Raw genomic sequence first — 18,727 nt, forward strand, 5'->3', positions numbered from 1 at the left:
CTCAGGCGGGTAAGTATGGATTCAGATCTGGCTGTGTTTTAAACCTCTCCCCTGCGGAAGCTGAATTGTGAGGAAAATCCACACGGCTTAGATCGTCTGTAGAAGGGTTGCCTAAGCCTCAAGTCTCAGACTCAATGGATAGCTAATTAGAGAATACGATAGAGTCTCTTGCAGTTCGTTTGGTTTGACAGTACCGGTGTACAGTTAAGAACAAGGTTCAATAAAGAAGAGAGGAATGATAGATAGGAAGACAGTATGAGTATGAAGGAAAGCAAAATAAAGGAAAAAAAAGGAAGGACTATACTCGAGAAGAGGGAGAGAGAATTCGAGGAAGAAAGAGGGATACATACAGCTTTGGGCAGCAACAAGGTAAACTTTTCATTCAATTCCGAAATCCAACTCAAATCGTTGGTTTACATGCCCTTATATAAATTAAAGCAACATAAATCCTAATCAACTGAAATCATAACACGACTCAACTCTATCTAATCTAAAACAGAAGACAAATTCAAATAATATTGAACTGTTACCTTCCTACGATTCTAATAACATGAATAAAATAAGAAATGGAAAAATTACAACTAATCCTTAAATAATCCCACATCTACTGCATCACACAGACACCAGATAACCGCCCCTGGATTGAACTCCAAGTCCTTCTCAGGGAATACAAATTGTTTTGGATATCCATTCAGTTGCATAGTTTTCTATAAATTTCTTTGATATACGTCCGGTTGTCACTATCATTGACACATTGTGAAATACCTTTCGTGCATGATTGAATATGCACCTCTTATGATAAACATGGATTGTTCGATGCTCCTAACCCCTCAAAGAAAGAGGGAAAAACCACCCGCTTAGGTTCGCATCTTTTGAATTTTGGTCATTCTCTCATTCATAGTTAGTGCTCTGTTGTGCTACTCCTTTGATGTCTACGGAGTTTTATTTTGGTTCCTAGACTTGTATTGGTTTTTTATGTTGTGTACTTGTTTTTACTGAACTACTTGGACCGAACAGATATACATGTCCGGGAACCAGAAGGAGATGTATTAATATTCATGACAGGACAGGTGAGGAGTTTGCTTTACGATGTGTATGATATTATCAGGTGCCTAGGGCAGCTATTTCTGAATCTTTACATGTTTCAGTCATGACAGAAGAATATTTTTTAATCGAATTTGTGAGACACCTGTTATAGGATGATATAGAGAAGTTGGTAAAAAAGTTGGAGGAGAGAGTTCAAAGCTTGGAGGAGGGTTCTTGCATGGATGCTGTGGTTCTTCCACTTCATGGTTCTTTACCACCTGAAATGCAGGCAAGTAATCTGCATTGTGTTTCTACAAGTTGCAATCAAACTCTCGTTGCTTATTAGGGAAAAAAAACCTGTTACTCCATGTTTCATTTGATTTTGTTGATGAGAATAAGTACCAGTGAAATTCATGTGGAGCCTTACTGTCCATTAGTGACATCACTTGTTCCACTATATGCATAGGGTGCAAATTATTACAGCTCTTGGATATCACTCAACCCTACCTGGAGGCTGACCCAATTGGGTCTCAGGTTGGAATGACCTGGTTTGACAGTTGGAGTAATGATACAGTTATACATTGGGTTAGTTGGGGATTATTTTGTATTTTATTTTAGAGTTAAGGATTGCTGCCAGGCTGCATGCCCCTTGTGCCAGTGCGGGGGTCCATGGGAGTGAGCGCACAGGCATCCAAGGGGAGAGGCGGGGTGGTCATTTCACTGCCCCATGTGAGAGGGTGCAGGGGGTGTTGCTGGGGCAGCGTTCTTTTTCCCTTTATTTTATTATTTAATTGATGTTGACAGAATCTTAGGAGATGGAGTTTGAGTTAGATTTTGCTTCCACTTTCAGGATATGATTAGGATTTCCTTTGTTTTAATTTATATATCAGCATGTATTCTTCATTGTTGGACAGAGTCGAATGATATATTGAATTGAGATTTAAGTTTTCCTCATTGGTGGTTGAGTTATTCGTGTGTGCTGATCATCGGAGTGGTCGACAGCAGCTTTTCCCTCTCAATTCAGGTGTAAGCCTCTTTCCCTCTTTCTCTTTTCTTCTTTCCATCGTCATTTTCTTGGAACTATGTTTCTGGCCAACATCGACTGCCCCAACAAAGTTGGATTGATCTCCTTTGATTGTCCTTCTTTCCTTCATGGATTTTGGGAGTAAGTTCTTTCCCTAGGGTTAATCCCTAGAAACTCAGACCTGAAACTTCTCCCTGTGGAATGAATCGACTTATTCTTCAATCCTGGTTCTGCAATTACTGCCTCTCCTGGTTTCAGCAGGCTTTATCTGATTTTTGGTACTTCATTTGGGGCTTTTACTGATTGGTTTTATGAGAGTCCAGTGTTAGATTATTCTTCCCAAGTATCAGCTCAAACCACGTTAGCTTGAATGAGATTTCGCATCTCCAACCAGTCTCGGTTTGGCCTGTTCTGCATCTCAGTCATGAGGTAGAAGATAACTTTAAGTTGTTATTGCCAATAAGGGTAACTACTGTTTATTTACACTATACCCTATGTTTTCAGATTTTATTTTTATGTTATCACCAGTCTAGTATTCCAATTCCAGAATATTACAAAAGGGCATACCCAGTGCATGAGGCTCTCGCCATTGCAGGGACTGGGGAGGGTCATAATGTATGCAGCTTTACCCCCACTTCGCAGAGAGGCTGTTTCCAGAATATTACATTCTCTTTAAACTTAATTCCTGATTTGTCTCTGCTCCTATTAACTTACCCGGGATTGCATCCCCTATCCTCCATCATCTCTCATGGATCTTGGAGCCCACCTCCCCTCTTCCCCTCTCTCCCTGATCTGGAATTCCCTTCCCTCCTTCCCCTATTCCCCCCCCCAGCTCATGCGGTCAAGGGTATTTGGCTACTCTCCATAAACGGCCTTTTTAGCTTTAGATCTGCCTGGAACCTAGTTAGGACCCAAGCCCCTACTGTCCTATGGCACAAGCTAGTCTAGTTCAAAGGTCACATCCCTCGCCATAGCTTCCTGGCCTGGAGAACCCTTAACCTTTTGCCTTCCTCCTTCACCAGAGAATCCCTGTCCCCCCTTCTTGTATCTTCTGTTGGAGCGGTTTCGAAGACATTGACCACCTCTTCTTTGCTTGCCTCTTTATCTCTACCATCTGGAAAAAGCCCTTTCGTTTGTCTGGCCTCGTAGCAGGAGACCCCTCCCTTTCGCTTAAGAGTGGCTTTGGCTGGTCATGACTTACCCTGACTGCTCTATCTGCGACACTATTGGCAAGCTTGTGTTTGGTGCAGCTCTTTACCACATTTGGATGGAGAAGAACCTTAGGAGATGGACCCCCAACTCTCGTTCCTTTGACTTGATTTGGAAAGCCATCTTTTTGGATGTCTCCTCTAAGCTTAGTTTTTTTTGCCTCCTAAGACTTTTTTGGATTCCCCAAGGAACAGGCATATTGTTGTATCCTGGGGTTTAGATAGTGCTCTTTTACGGCCCCATATCCCCCCTTAGTTGGGTCTGGGGTCTGTTTCTTTCCCCCCCCCTCTCTCTCCTTTGTATTTCCACCCTCTTTCCCTCTCCCCCCCCTCGGGCTTTGGTAATAGATTTTTAGTCACCAAAAAAAAAAAGTGGTCAACGGATAACATCCAGATTCCACAATGTATGCCATTATGCACTATGCAATGCTTACTTGTAGTCATTCTTATTTTTAGCAGACAACTAATTTGTGACACTTTTTTAGCAATTATGCACCAGTCATATTAAATGGGTAGTTTATGATAATATAAGTTTTGCCGATTTGAATAATTTTCCCTAAAAAATAATATTATGACTCCTTGTTTAATGGGCCCCTTGGTAAAAGATATTCTTATTTTCAAAGTTTTTAGACTTACCTTACGGAACTAACTACCCATTTAGTACTTTCAAAATTTTGAAAACTGAACCTTCTGTCATGTTTGCTTGAGCTTCATGAGAAACGACGCCCTGGGTTCAAAGCTTGTCTTCACCTTTAAATTACTAACCATGAGACTCACTTACCTATCTGACCTCCCCTAAACACCTCCTCCCACCCAAATAAAATAGAGAATTAAAACGATCTCTCCAATTCTACCCTTAGTTCTTTTCCCAGTTTCACGTACATGCTTGTTTTATTTATTTCTGCCAGAGCACATTGTTATTTCTGGGCACAACACAGATGCTAACCCACAATTGACCGTAAATTATGAGTTTTAAATTGATGGTTTCCATGTCGGAGGGTATCTGTTTTAGAGACTCCTCAAATTATTAAACATTTATCATGACACTTTATGTTTTGGTTTGGCCTTACAGGTACGAGTGTTCAATCGAGCACCTCCAAATTGTAGGCGATTTATTGTCGCCACAAATATTGCAGAAACATCCTTAACTGTTGATGGTGTTGTGTAAGTCAAAGTCTATCAAAGATGCTCAGTTGTGATGGACAACCTGTCCAATGTTTCTTAGTCTTTCTTTTTCTAATTAATTAATAAAATTACAGCAAAGGGTTATGACTTATGAGTACCTTTGGAGGGTTCAGTTTAGCAAATTAATTCTTTTAAGGCCCTCTTGGTTTTGTTGTGAAATTTTACGAGAGAATTTTACTCCATATAATTTTTTTATTATTTCTCAGTATCATCTTTTACAATTTACATCAAAATAAACAGCTGAAAATCCTATCTATTACAGGAAATTTTATATTTTGCACCTCTTTTATGTGGAAGCAAAGGGAGTGTAAAGAGAACTGAAGGGTTCCTTTGGGAGGGGAATGGTTGTTTAACCTATTGTTTTTGGCTATATGCTATGATCGCCTGCTAGTGCTGCACCTTGGGCCCACAAAACCGTACCTGCCCAAATTTCTTGGCTTGGGCTTGGAATTCCGGACCAGGCCTAGGCTGAGAAATCCCGGCCTGAGGTGGGCTAGGCTGGGTTAGGGTTGAGGCCTTGGGTTGGACCCAGCCTGGGCTAGCCCAATTTACATTTGCTTTATTTATATATTTGTATAACATCAATTCCTATACATATTCTACTTATGTGCACGGTGGTAAAGTTTGTAAATGGCAAACCCTTTGTCTAAATGTTTGAATCTTTTCATCTTTCCTTATCATATACATTTAATCACTTCTGTGATGGGCTTTTTGGGCTGACCCAGGCCGGCTCTGACTGGGCTTGGGCTGGGATATAGGTGCCCTTGGACTGAATCAGGAATTCAGGGTTTTCAAAAACCCAGCCCAGCCTACTCCAGTTGCTATGCTGCTGAATTTACTCTGCTACTAAAAAGGGCGTACCCAGTGCAGGAGGCTCCCGCAACTGCAGGGTCTGGGGAGGGTCATTATGTACGCAGCCTTACCCCTGCTTTCGCAGAGAGGCTGTTTCCCGACTCGAACCCGTGACTACTTGGTCATAATGAAGCAACCTTACCATTGCACCAAGGGCTTCCCTAATGCAAAAGTCGACCTTGAACCAGGTAAACGAGTGGGAGATCGATTGCAACCAGGATCAACACAATAGGGATGAACAAATTGAATAACTGAAACTTTTTTTTTTTCTTTTTTCTGTTTACATATGAAAGAACATAGAAAAGGATAAGAAGAAGAAGAAGAGGATATAGAGAAGATAGAAGAAGAAGGGGGTAGGGGATGACTTTCTCAGCCTGGCTCTCTCACCCACAGCTATCCCAGCTGTTGAAACAAGGATATTCTCCAATAAACGATGGCAACATGGCCTGAAAATTCTATTCTCCAAAATCTGATCTTCCGTACAATAGGGGGCCTATTAATAGCTTAGGCAAGCTTACAAAATAGAAGGTAAAAAATAGAAACTTCTTAAAATAGAAACTAACTGAAAATAGAAAGTAGGAAATAGAAACTACTAACCCTAGCAACTAGTGACAATGGCAACTTATTGAAAATAGAAACTACTAATGCTTTATATTTCAGCCTTCTAAAACAAGAGGAAGGACACTAAAATAAAAACTAAATAAATTAGAATGTCTTCTAGAAGTCTTCAAAGTTGCATTCAATCTCCACCAGCTTGTCCATATCTGCCCCAAAATCACTGTTCATGTGAACAGTTACTCGGGTACTGTTTAAGTCTTCAAAGTTGCATTTAATCTCCACCAGCTTGTCCATATCTGCCCAAATCACTGTTCACGTGAACAGCAACTCGGCTACTGTTCATGTGAACAGTACCTTTTTTTTTTAGTTTATGTCTTGGTCTCTTATCTTCTTCATGCTTCTCTCTGCCTCTCTGGGCTGGGGCTGCCTTAGGTGATGCTCCATCGAACCAACAAAAACTCACAGCTGTCGAATCCCACAACCTTGCTGGTCTGGTTTTGGGGCTTGTTCATGCGGGTACATATGGCGTTGTGATCTACGTCACTCCCTCTTGAAATTACTCTGCTACTGCACCCTCTAATGGTTTTATGTTGCCGTTCTGATTAAAAAAAAAAAAAATACTATAGGTTAGATCTTACAATTGGGGAAGAATTTCTGTCTGGGAGTGCAGCCTCCTCGCCAGCGCGGGGGCCACTGGGAGCATGCATGCAGGAACATCAACAGGGGTGGGATTTCCACCTTTCAAGGTGGGGGGGGGGGAGGCTGTCATTTCACCCCATCATATGTCTGGGCGCAGGAACCATGCTCCCGGACAGAGTCCTTTTTCCCCTTACAATTATATCCTTGATTTTGAAATCGGAGTTATTTTCTCTTATCTTTCTATGGGTTCTAGGTATATTAATGAATGCTGGGCAGATTCCTAGTCTCTAATCAGTGTATATAATCCTTATTTCATTCTTGAACTGCGATTACACTTTCTTATTATTTCTTGCCAGATGCCTGAATTCTTTCGAGAAAATAATTTTGGATCTCTTTCCAAAGTTTTTGGTTTTTCTTCAATATTATACTGTAATCCAGTGCTGTACCAGTTGTATTTGCCTGCTGATACTTAATACTGGGTCAAGAACATATTTTTTTTTGGCTGGGGTTATAACCCCACACACGTTTCCCACGCCCTTGGTTTGTGGAGAACATGGGATATCAGGCCATGATATGCTACATTTCAAATATCATTCCTTTTTCAACACTGTACAGCTTTGATTTCTCATTTCTCCCTTTCCTACCCAATGGCTTTTAATGTCTTGTCCTACCTTGCCCATATCATGATTCTCTTATCATTTTATCAATTTCTATATTATTTTCCCTTAGTTTTCCACATCCTCCTACCTACTCATCACTCATCAACCCTAAGTTATCCTGTAAGTTACATAGGTTGTTAATCTAACCTGCATAATTAAAATTATTTCTGAGCATATTGACAAGAGTGGTGCTAATTATGCTGATTTGTCAAGGGGGTAAAGAAATTCTCTATTAGAACTGCCCCATCGTATATCTATACCCTTTTTGGTTCCACTTTAATTGGATACTAACCAAGAAAAGACCGGGGGTGGGGGGAGAAGTGAAAACTCACCCTTGACATATTGCTTTAAGAACTCCTTTTCTGTTTTTTGTTTTGTTTGTTTTTAAATAGCATGCGAAACTTGAACCTCCATGTTCATGGCCTATTTTTTGGTATCATATTTATATGTCATGGTCTAAATTTTTGTATTTGTTTTGTTTTAGTTCAAGGTTACCAATTTTCTTACGTTGCTTAACTTTGTTAATATGATAGATATGTCATTGATTCTGGTTATGTGAAGCAACGGCAATATAATCCATCAAGTGGGATGTATTCTCTTGACATTGTTCAAATCAGCAGGTAAACAATTTCATCAACTTGGGCTGCTTTCAATTTGTATGAATTTTTTCCCTTTATCTCTCTCCCTTATGAAAGTCAGAACAGGTTTTGCTCTAGGAACAAGGGAAGGATTTACAGAAAAACAGACACAGTAAATATATACCAATGGACAATCCGACCCTAAACATAATGATAAAATGCACAAGTATTCCCCACCCCTATATGAAAAAATGTGCCACTGTTAGAGGGGGCTTTTCCATATGTATGCTTGTAGTTTGTTGTGGCTATTGTCTTCTCTCGTTTTTTTTTCGAGGATGAATAAAAAATTCATTACCAATGGAAGAGGGGGGGGGGGACAATACAACAAACAACTTACAAGACCCTGCCTTACAGAGGGAGGATGACAAGGGCCTGAAAAAGAGAAGGGGCAAGACCCCAAAAAACTACAAACAGACTAAATCAGAGAGACGGCACATCAAGAGGGGGCCAAAGCTAACCACAATCTAACAACAAATAAGAAAGATACCTAAATCTGGACATTTCAGACCATTCTTTTGCAATCAAACCAGAAAATGGAGCTGCAATAAATGCAGGCTTGCCCACCATATCACAACAAATGACCCGGCAGAAGACATGACCATGGATATCCATACTCTATTGATTGCCAAAAACCCTCTTTCACCGGGGCAGCAGAAGACAGCATGCTGGAGCTTGACTGTTCCTTTTCCTTTCCCTTTAGACTTTTTGAAGTTTAGGTGATCTAAGGATTGGCTGTTCTTGAAATCAACCTTCAGTTAGCTAGAAAAAGACTACCATTGTCATTCTTTGGATTTTCCATTCGTATGCTTGTACTTTGTTGTGATTTTTGTCATCTCTCGGACCGTTATTTTCCTTTCCCTTTAGAAAAGACTATTTGGAGTTTAGGTGACATTAGGATTGGCTGTTCTTCAAATCAACCTTCAATCAGCCAGAAAAAGATTATCAGTGTCATTCTTTGGCTATTCCTACCCATTACATGGAGAATTAAAGGGGTAAAACATTTTGATGGGGGCCGGTATTGATGTGGATACTATAGGTACCAATGATCTGTAAATGTAGCCTAACAAGAGGTTTATCAGTTCCAACCTGGTAGTTGATGATTCAGCGGTTAAGTTGTTTGCATCAACAATTCGAATCAAAATGCCATACTCTCAGCTCCATAAAAATCACAGATCTTTACATAAGAATATGAAAAAAAAAAAAAAAAAAAACCAAAAACAAAAACAAAAAGATAACTGGACAAAACTCTATCCTGAGAAGATGCCTAATTACAAGCTGAAGGATTAAATAACCTCAACCTGCAATGGGACCGCCATTACCACACTGGAGGTGGGCTGGAGCATTGGGATGAGTGATATTGCTGATTTCTCGCTCTCTTCCCCTCCCCCTGATTTCAGTGGATGAATTGTGGGGGTTTTGTGACCCAGAATCCTCTTAACTTTTTTTTTTTTTTTTTAATTAAGAAGGTAAGTTGATTTATATAAAGTGTTGAGTCTTGTAAATGCTTCAAGCGGTGCAATGGTTAAATTGCCTCGTAGGTCTGTTCACCTATTGATTATTATCGGACAAAAACAACTTTTAGAGCTTAATGTAGTCCTAGATAGGTAGGAGAGCTACTAGGAGCCAAACAACAAGGATCTGTTAAGCTACTGGTTCGATGGGGGCAGAATTGAGGTTGTAGGTCAATTTTAGGGTTAGGGTTAGGTTAAAGGGGGTGAGTCTTATATGCTAAAGTTAGGCAGGTGTAGGGGAGTCTTCTGAAATAGATTTTAGAAGTTTTGGATGGTTAAAAGTAGGTTATATGGATTTGGGCAGCAACTAGGTTTAGGGTTTTGAAAGGTGGAAGATGAGGGAATCTAGGGTTATGATAACAGGAAATCAGATGGTTGAATGGGCTGAATATTTAGGTCGAGTGTGGGTAGGGTGGAGGGGAATATATGCTGAAAGTTACAGCTAAATCAGATGGTTAAATCTGCAGTTATGGAGGTTTCCTAGTAGAGATAGGAGAGGGTAAAAGTGTAATTTCAGACAATCGGGTGGGTGGATGGTTCTGAAAATTGGATAACAGGAAATCAGGTGGTTGAATGGGCTAAATATTTAGGTCGAGTGTGGGTAGGGTGGAGGGGAATATATGCTGAAAGTTACAGCTAAATCAAATGGTTAAATCTGGAGTTATGGAGGTTTCCTAGTAGAGATAGGAGAGAGGGGTAAAAGTGTAATTTCAGACAATCGGGTGGGTGGATGGTTCTGAAATTTGGATCGAGTCTCTATTAGGGTTAGAGGAAGATTCGATCAAATTTTAGCAGGTTCTAATGGTTAGATTTGGCTGGGCAGAATTCTCGCAAAAATCACCTTGCATGTAACCTTCTAGAAGGGAAGGAGAATAGTTGCAGGTTTTAGGATTCTAATGGATCTATGGTTTTAATGGTGGATGAGGAAGGATTAAAGTATTGGCAATGGGGATCGATGGGGCTGGGTTTAGAGGATTAGAAGAAGAAGGGTGATGGCTAATAATATCAACTACTTACTTGGAGTTGCAGGTCTTCAATGGCAGCAGCTTGAAGACAAGTAATAGGTCCTCCCGATCTACAAGATGCAAGTAGTCAACTGGAGATCCACCAGTCCCTTTACCTTGATATGACTCACAAGGCAACACTCAATAGAGCAGAGCAGCAGCTATGGCAGCAAACAAAAGTTTTTTTTTATTAATCAAATTCATATTCAATACTTCGCCCCCTTACAACCTTATATAAAAGACTCAAAATTAGACTCCTACACTAAAAAGGAAAGGCCTAACCCAATCCTTAGCATATTAGGTAACTTAAACTGACTAGGAAATTGAAATAGACTCAAAATAGAGTCCTAATCCAGCCCAACTAAACAATTAAAAGAAAACTACTAAAATCACTTAAATTGAACCACTGATTCAAACCAGCTTTGGACCGGTTCAATTTAAAACATTAAAAACATGAAAATAAAATTAAGTATAAGACTAAAACATCTAATCCCGTATGCAATCTAATTACCCATATTTTAGGCCCATAAAAGTGGCCTATTACATAGAAAACCCATGGGATCAAAGGCTCAACATGTATATCACCCAACCCTAGACTTATTCCTAATAAAAGAAGCCCAGTTTGGTGATAAATCTGCATCAAAGCTACTGCTAAAGTATCTTGTTGCCAGCACTCCAGAAGGTTCAATTTTCTAGTCTCGCCCTTTTTTGTTATATTTATTACAAGATGTTGTTTTAGTTCTAGTTTTCTTGTTGATCCCACCTCCTTGTGATAACGTTCACTCTTCTTTCTCTTCCATCTCTTAATTCAAACATCTAAAACGAAACCTATGCTATGACTAGGTTTTCTCATTTGCCGTGATTACACTCATTGTCAATTTTTTTCCTAGAGGATGAACAGTCTATCTGGATAATATAGAAATTAAATTGCCTACAAAATCCCCTGTGACCACATGATATGTTAGCCCTTTTTTTTGTGGATTAAAAAAGATAAAGCAAATACTATATCATAAGCCACTGTTCCTGAACCATGATGACCGTAATCTCGCTGCTCAGGATATTCTAAGTTTGTCTTTTCTTGTCCTGAATCACCATAGTTCTTCACTGTATAGGCATGTATTGATTTGCTTTATTCTTTTTATGCAAGAGAGAGAATATTTAGATCTTGATCATTTTATCAATGATCCTTGTGTAACGTATGCTAAGTATTCTCATATCTGTTTCTTATATTTAGTGAATTTGGATATTGAGTTTTTTATTTTTTGTTTTTGCAATTATCCTCAGCTTGAGCAGCGACTGGACACCCTGTTGTTCAACGATGCCTCCAAATCATCTACATAAATCCATTAAGTTCCAAGTGATGTACATAACGTCGTTTACATCCTCTTAAGAAAGCTAGTGATAAAATTTAGTTTTAATTTAATTTACAGTGACCCTTGCTCATTAGAAGACCTTGTTCCTAATGTAGTGATGATTGAATCTTTAGTGGGCGAACCTTGGCGCAGCGGTTAAGTTGCACTATTGCAACCTGTTGGTTGTGAGTTCGAAACTTGGAAACAGCCTCTCCTGCGAAGCAGGAGGTAAAGCTGCGTATATTTGCCCCTCCCAGACCCTGCAGTAGCGGGAGCCTCGTGAACTGTGACGCTCTTATAGAGATTAACGACAATATTCTAAAACTATAACTTGTCAATAAATTTTTGTTTGTATAAATGCAGAGTCCAAGCAAATCAGCGTGCTGGGCGAGCTGGAAGAACCTGTCCTGGGAAGTGTTATCGGCTATACCCCTCCTTTGTTTATCTTGAAGAATTGCCAGAAGTGACAGTCCCTGAAATACAACGCTCTTCTCTTACTGGAAGTGTTCTTTACTTGAAATCGCTTGATCTCCCTGATATCGATATTCTCAAATTTGATTTTCTTGATCCACCTTCACGTAAGAATTATTTATTTATTTTTTGGGGATAGGTATTACTTATTGTTTCATTTTGTTGGATATTTTTGTGTTTTCTCAGTCTACATTTGCATCACTTGGATCCCTTGATTGAATTTTGTCATTCTTTTCCAAACCATCCTTATTTTTGTGGTGAAATCGTGACTTCTTGACAGTTCTTGTATATTTAGTGTTATGTGTGTCTTTAGTGTTATATGTGTCTCGAATTCTTGTACCTGTTTCGAATATTGACCTGTTCTGACTGATTTTAAATTTTTTTTTTTTGGATGGTGACCCGAATTGGATTTTATCCGTGGTCTGTAATTGAACCGTTTTGGAGGAGTATTTCTTTGTCTTCTTGCCTTGTTATGTATGTAAGTCAGATTTGGGGGTTTTATACTGAGGGTTTTTCTGGGTGAGAGTTCTTGTGGACCTTTGGTGTTCTTGAGAGATCTCCACTGTAATCTTCTTCCGTTACATAGTGAATCATCTTCAGCTTCGCCCGTGGACGTGTAGCACATCACATTGGTGTGTGAACCACGTTAAATCTCTGTGTCATCTTTGATCTGTTTTGTATTTGTTCGTGTTTCTTTGGTGTTTGCTTTAACATTTAGCCATAAATCCAAATTGTCTTGCTGTAGGTGAGTCATTAGAAGATGCTTTAAAGCAATTATTTCTCATTGATGCTATTGATGAAAATGGTTCAATTACAGATATCGGACGTACAATGGCTGGTATGAATTTGTTTCTCCTTCAGTTTACACATACTAGAAGATTATGTATAGTAATTGAAGAAATTTACAGTGCATCTGATGAATGGAATATTAAATCCATACTGTTCATTATTGCAGTCAGATGTATTATTGTGTTACTTTTTATGATCTTACTTGTACTTGTTAAATTTTGCGCAGAACTTCCATTGGAACCTTCACTTTCAAGAACCTTAATAGAGGCAAACAAGTTTGGATGTTTGTCCCAGGCTTTAACTGTTGCTGCAATGTTATCCATAGAGACTACATTGCTTCCTGGTCAAAGGTTTACCTTATTCCTGTATTTCATATCCTTGCTCTCAATTCTTATGTTTACACCTAATACTTGTATATTTTCTGGTAAAGCCTTGATTTGAATAGAAGAGAGGAAGGGGAAAGAGAAAATCTGAAATTATTACTTTCTAACTTCAAATATGTGCTAAAGACATTGTATAACTGAAATTTAATGTTTCTCAGTTGAATCACAAATTTTAATTGCAACTGATATGTTCCATTGTCTACATAAATATTAGTGGTGGGGAACAGAGCCTCTTTCTCTCTCTCTGAGATCTTTGGACTATAGTTCGGATTTTCAGCCATTGGACATATGCAGAAGGCATAAAGCAAATATTGTTGTTGAACTCGTATGATCCATTGTCTCCTTAAATTTAAAAACCAGAAAAGCTTTTGTGGGGCCCAAGTAGGAAGGCCTTCCTGCACCATCCTCTCATTGTGCCGCATGAAAGATGATCTGGTTATTCTGAACATTGGAAAGAGATGAGATGGAACATGTCTAGCCTCGCGTCAATTCTATAGTTAAATTCAATCAAATATTACCATGTATTGGCATGCATCCTGGTGTATGTCCATGCGTGCCTAATGGTACTCTGGCCATTATTGTGCACTCTCCCAACTCATAAATTTTTCAGAGCTCTATTTTGCCACCTGGCAAACTCTGTTTGGCTGAAATTTGATGTGAGAAGGGGACCTTGAGGTCTACCAGTCTACAAAATTTGGGCCCCATTTTAACTGCCATGTGGCAGATATTTGGGTCATTGTGCTTTATTTTCAGTTTCTTCCTGATGGATTCGCCATTCAATCTTCATTGAAGCAATGACACATTTTCTTACAACCTTCTAGTATCTGCTTTTGATTATTGATCTTTTTGTTTATCCTTTTTTCATCACGTAGTTAGTATCTATTTCAACTTCTTAATATGGGGAATGAGGTTTAGTTCATAGTTATCAAGGCGGGAAGGTGACCATGGCATTGGAGAGGGGCTTAAAGCAAGGCGGCGAGGTGTCCAAGGAGCCTGGACACCAAGGCGACGCCTTGATAACTATGGTTTAGTTTCCTGTCACCCAATGGGATCAGAAAGCAATTAAATTGACTTTGAAAATAAAAATCTATAACGTTTAACGGTACCCTACTTGCTCTATCAATAACAAATCACGGGTCTACAATATTTGCTTGTCTTTTTAGGTGAGTAAACCTGATCAAGGGTGTCTCTTTTTCTTTATCCCACAAAGGATAAAATAAAATAACAAAGGTTGGGTAATCTGGACTTTGACATGCAGCCTCAGAATTTAGCTGTTCTATCTCCAAAAAAAAAAAAAAAAAAACAAAAGAGACACCCTAAAGGTATGTCATACCTCAGGGTTTAGCTGTGGTATGTCACTGACTCATTGTCAGCCTAAAGGTATTCTAAAATTAGATTGACTTGGCCAAGTATTTGTTCCAGTATGCGGTAGATTGTAGGCCTGGTTCAATTTGTGAAGACTTGTTAGAAGTATCTGTCTCTCAGTAATGAAACTGGTGTATTTTTTGCCCTTTCCCCCACCTTTAATGATATCAATGGGGTGTACACTTTTTGGGGATATCACTAGCAGATAATAAGAAATTTATACCCTTCTGTTCTGAATATTTGGTTCTTTTATGACTTTTCTGTAGATAACTTTTTTCATATCATTTTTTTTAAAAAAAAATTGTGTGCTTCACTTGTAGTAAGAGTACTGAGAAGAAGCGGAAACATGCTCCGTCCGACTTGCCAGATGGTTCGGGCTGGGGTGACCACATTCAATTGCTCCAAATTTTTGAGAATTGGGACCTAGTGGACTATGATCCACGTTGGTGCAAAGATAATGACTTGCAGGTACCCTTCTGAATCCATTTTAAATCATGAATATAATGAATAAATTAGTAACATGGCTTACTTAATATTAATTTTTATTGTTCCTTAATGTTATCTTATTATACTCTAAGACTGAATAATTCGGAAGTTGGTTGTCTATGTAAAACTATACACCATTGGTGATCTTTTAGGCAGAATAAGGGGTTTAGCCATAAATATATGGAGTGGCCTGGGATTTTATTGCATTTCACATGCAATCCAGGCTTTACTTGCATTTCTCTCTGCACCCCACCCCCAAGGCACCTGGACAAATAAGGTATGTTTTGAAAAAGAAAATACTGAAATCCACTCAAAGTTAAGCAGCCAAGTAAATTGCCTGATTTGAAAAGTTTTATGCAAATGAAGAGAGGCCAATAAGCATGGCCTATTGTTCTGCTAAGAGGGAGGAGAAGGTGCTCTTTTAAACCTTTTAAAGACAAAGGGCAGATAAGCAGATTATTTCACATTTTGTGTGATCGTATTGCTGGAATTGGCTTAATTCTTGATACTCCTAAGGTTCTCCCCTTCCAAATGGACCTTTCCATGGTGAAAAAGAACTATCCTCCAACTGCTAACAAGTTCCAGGACTGTTAAGATGCATGACCATTAAAACAGAATACAGGATAAAAATCAGTACCATGTATGAAACTCGCAATTCAAGTAACATTATGCTTGCTGTCTTTCTGATTGTAGGTTCGAGGTATGATGTTCAGCAAAGATGTCCGGAAACAGCTATCACAAATACTGCAGAAAATAGCGAAAGGTTAGGATTCAAAATTTCCATGAGCTTAAAAATTTGCCAATAAATTATAGACAATTTACTTTCTTATTGCTAGAAAACCATTTTTTCTTGTTATCTAAGGTTTGGTTGTTTCCTATTTTATTTCAAGTGTTATCCATCAGTCAACCAATATACGTGATAGTGAACTATTATTATCCATTAGGCAACTAATATGCGTGATAGTGAACTATTATTGAGCTCCCATGGCCACTGTCTACCTAATTCTCTAACTATCAACATCATTATTTTCAACTTTAAACGACCAAAATATTTCTAGGAGGCCCCAAACTGGTTGTTTTTGGTTGTTTCATCATGAAACTAACATTGTTATGCAGTTGACTTATAGTTGCCGAAGGAATTCATCTTTCATGGATATATATGGTCATTGCCAGCTATATGATAATGCTGTTTTACTTCAGTTCTTTGTTCCTCGTTTAGGTAGATGCTCATCAAATCTTTTTTTTATTATGACAGTCAGTCGAGTATGGTCATTGCAGTAGTATTTGGACCTCCGACGAGGATGATGCAGGACTGATACAATGGCATCGATATTTGATCCAAATTATACCCCAAACACTTTAAACACTCATTAAACTTGAGCATCTACAGCAATCTATGTAATGATAAGAGATCTAAATATTAAATGACATCCAATATTACTAAACTTTGCTTTAGTGAAGATTAAGCAGTTCACTTCTTCTATATAACAGTGAACTCAATGACTCATACCAATCACTGGAAACCCTTCAAATAATCAAGTTAATCTAACTGGTCAACTCTAATGACCAGAGATAGCGGCAGATTGACTGAGAAGTTTGACCAACCAAATCAGACCCTAATTAATGAAATTCAGCTCTGATTGGTTGAACTGGAATTCTCTAGGTTTCAGACAAAGCTCTTGAGAATAGCAGTAGAGATAGTAACTGAGTAGCCAGAAACAGAGCAATTCTAAAAAACCTGAATCAAACAGAGACTAGAATAGATAGAAGAGAAAGTAACTTGGGCCCTCCAAATCCTAAACTTAAGATAACCATCCTCTTTCCCAGGAGTGAAACTGTTCACTAGAATTCCCTTCCAAAAAATCCATAAATGGTTATTAAAGTAAAGAATCATTTATACCATGTATAACATGATTTGACCTGCACCTAACCCTAATTAGGATCGAGGCATCAAGCCCACCACCTAAGAGACTGACAAGTGCCTTCTATTGAAGTGTCCAACCCAAAAGCTTAAGCTGTTGGGTGGAGAGTCCAATTGGCATATGAAATCATCCAAGGTCCCACAGTTAGTCAATGTGGGATTATTCCCAGGCTCCCAGCACTTTCACGGTTTCACCCATCACTAATTTTGTTACACAAAAATTAAACTCAACTGGTGTTGTCCTGGTTTTTGAACACCCCTCCCCCACAACAAAAAGGGAAAAAAAAACACTGATATTAGGTTCTTTGCTGTTATAGTTTAGTTATTACCGTAAACCTGATAACTCCAGCCCAGTCCCATAAACAGAACAAACCAAATCAACATAGAAAACAATCTTCTCCCAAATACCGAGGTCTGCTACCAAAATCCTACTTTATCATTTCACTATGTCCACATCTGCTGTTAATTCACAATTACTCATGTCTTTGCTTGCTACTTCAACCCAGCTATCTTCACCATCCCCATGTCCTTTTACCACCCTTAATTTACACTGCTAATTTGAGTGCACTTGCAAATAAATTAAGAAACTTAAGGCTAAATTTCCTCGCCTACCACTCCACCGTGGCAAAAAAGAAGCCCTAGATTTCAAACTCCTCTGCAGGACCGTAGGTGGACCTTGCGTAGTAGAACACCATATTTAGCACCCTTATTTCTGTATTGGACGGTGAAAATTTGTTGCATTGCATGATAACATTCAGATTCTGGACTGGATCATGCCAAAGGGAGATTCTCGTTTGAATTCTTAACAGATCCATTACTAAGGCAAACTTTTGGGTGTTTTTGAAGTGCAATGCTCCCACTGATTTGACATTGTCAACTAGAGGATATTTCAGCAAGCAGTGCAATCTCACTAGAAAATTTTGTTAAATAAAGTTCTTAAGGAATGTTAAGAGAAGCCTATGAAAAGCTGTGGCACTTGGGAAAATCCTGAAAGTCATGCAAGTTCTTCAAACTTCAACATCCATTTTGACCCTCTTTTTTTTTTTTGGGGGGGGGGGGGGGTGTAGAATATAAAAGCGTTATATATATACCCCCCCTAACATCCCCAACCCAACGTCCCAACCTATCGGCACGTTGAAGGCAGGATTCAATCCCAAGATCTGGCTACAATCAGTCAAAGCCCTTAACAGTAGTCTAGTTTGACATGCTGCAGTGGCCTAGTTCTAATTGTATACAACAATTTACTTATTAATTTAATTACATAATGTCCTTTTACTGTTCAAAATTTTGTTTGAGGAATTACTGTTGAATTTTATGACCCTTACACTTTAGACTTCAGAGATTAAAGGCATATTTACCAGCATGAATATTTGATGCTAGCTTATTTGTTAAATTATCCATGGTACTCATATGAGGGTGTCGGAACATTTCTGTCTGGTGAGATACCTACTGTGCCCCATCCTTTGCTAACAGTGCTTCAAATGGGAGTCACGTATAATAAAAATTAAATTCAGTTACATCACCAATTATCTTCATGAATCACAAGAAACTGTAAATGTTTACTAGCTTTTGGATTTCTTCTTTGCATACCATGGTCCATGCTTTGTCTTAACAATGTTATATTATTTTGTCGATGCTGTTCTGTTATATTGACAC

General features: G+C 38.8%; 1 protein-coding gene across 3 annotated transcripts in view; it reads left to right on the forward strand.

Moving 5' to 3' along the window:
• The window catches only part of LOC122670812 (probable pre-mRNA-splicing factor ATP-dependent RNA helicase DEAH4), a 30,398-nt gene that overhangs the window by 9,334 nt on the left and 2,337 nt on the right, over positions 1–18,727 (forward strand). For all 3 annotated transcript variants that reach the window (XM_043867808.1, XM_043867806.1, XM_043867807.1), the window contains exons 5-13: positions 1,018–1,070; positions 1,199–1,315; positions 4,331–4,422; positions 7,685–7,771; positions 12,020–12,234; positions 12,873–12,965; positions 13,143–13,266; positions 14,985–15,132; positions 15,844–15,913. In XM_043867808.1, the coding sequence (XP_043723743.1) occupies positions 1,018–1,070; positions 1,199–1,315; positions 4,331–4,422; positions 7,685–7,771; positions 12,020–12,234; positions 12,873–12,965; positions 13,143–13,266; positions 14,985–15,132; positions 15,844–15,913 (999 nt within the window). The remainder of the gene's footprint in view (positions 1–1,017; positions 1,071–1,198; positions 1,316–4,330; positions 4,423–7,684; positions 7,772–12,019; positions 12,235–12,872; positions 12,966–13,142; positions 13,267–14,984; positions 15,133–15,843; positions 15,914–18,727) is intronic.

Source organism: Telopea speciosissima, chromosome 8 (assembly GCF_018873765.1).
Source record: "Telopea speciosissima isolate NSW1024214 ecotype Mountain lineage chromosome 8, Tspe_v1, whole genome shotgun sequence".
Lineage (NCBI taxonomy): Eukaryota > Viridiplantae > Streptophyta > Magnoliopsida > Proteales > Proteaceae > Telopea > Telopea speciosissima.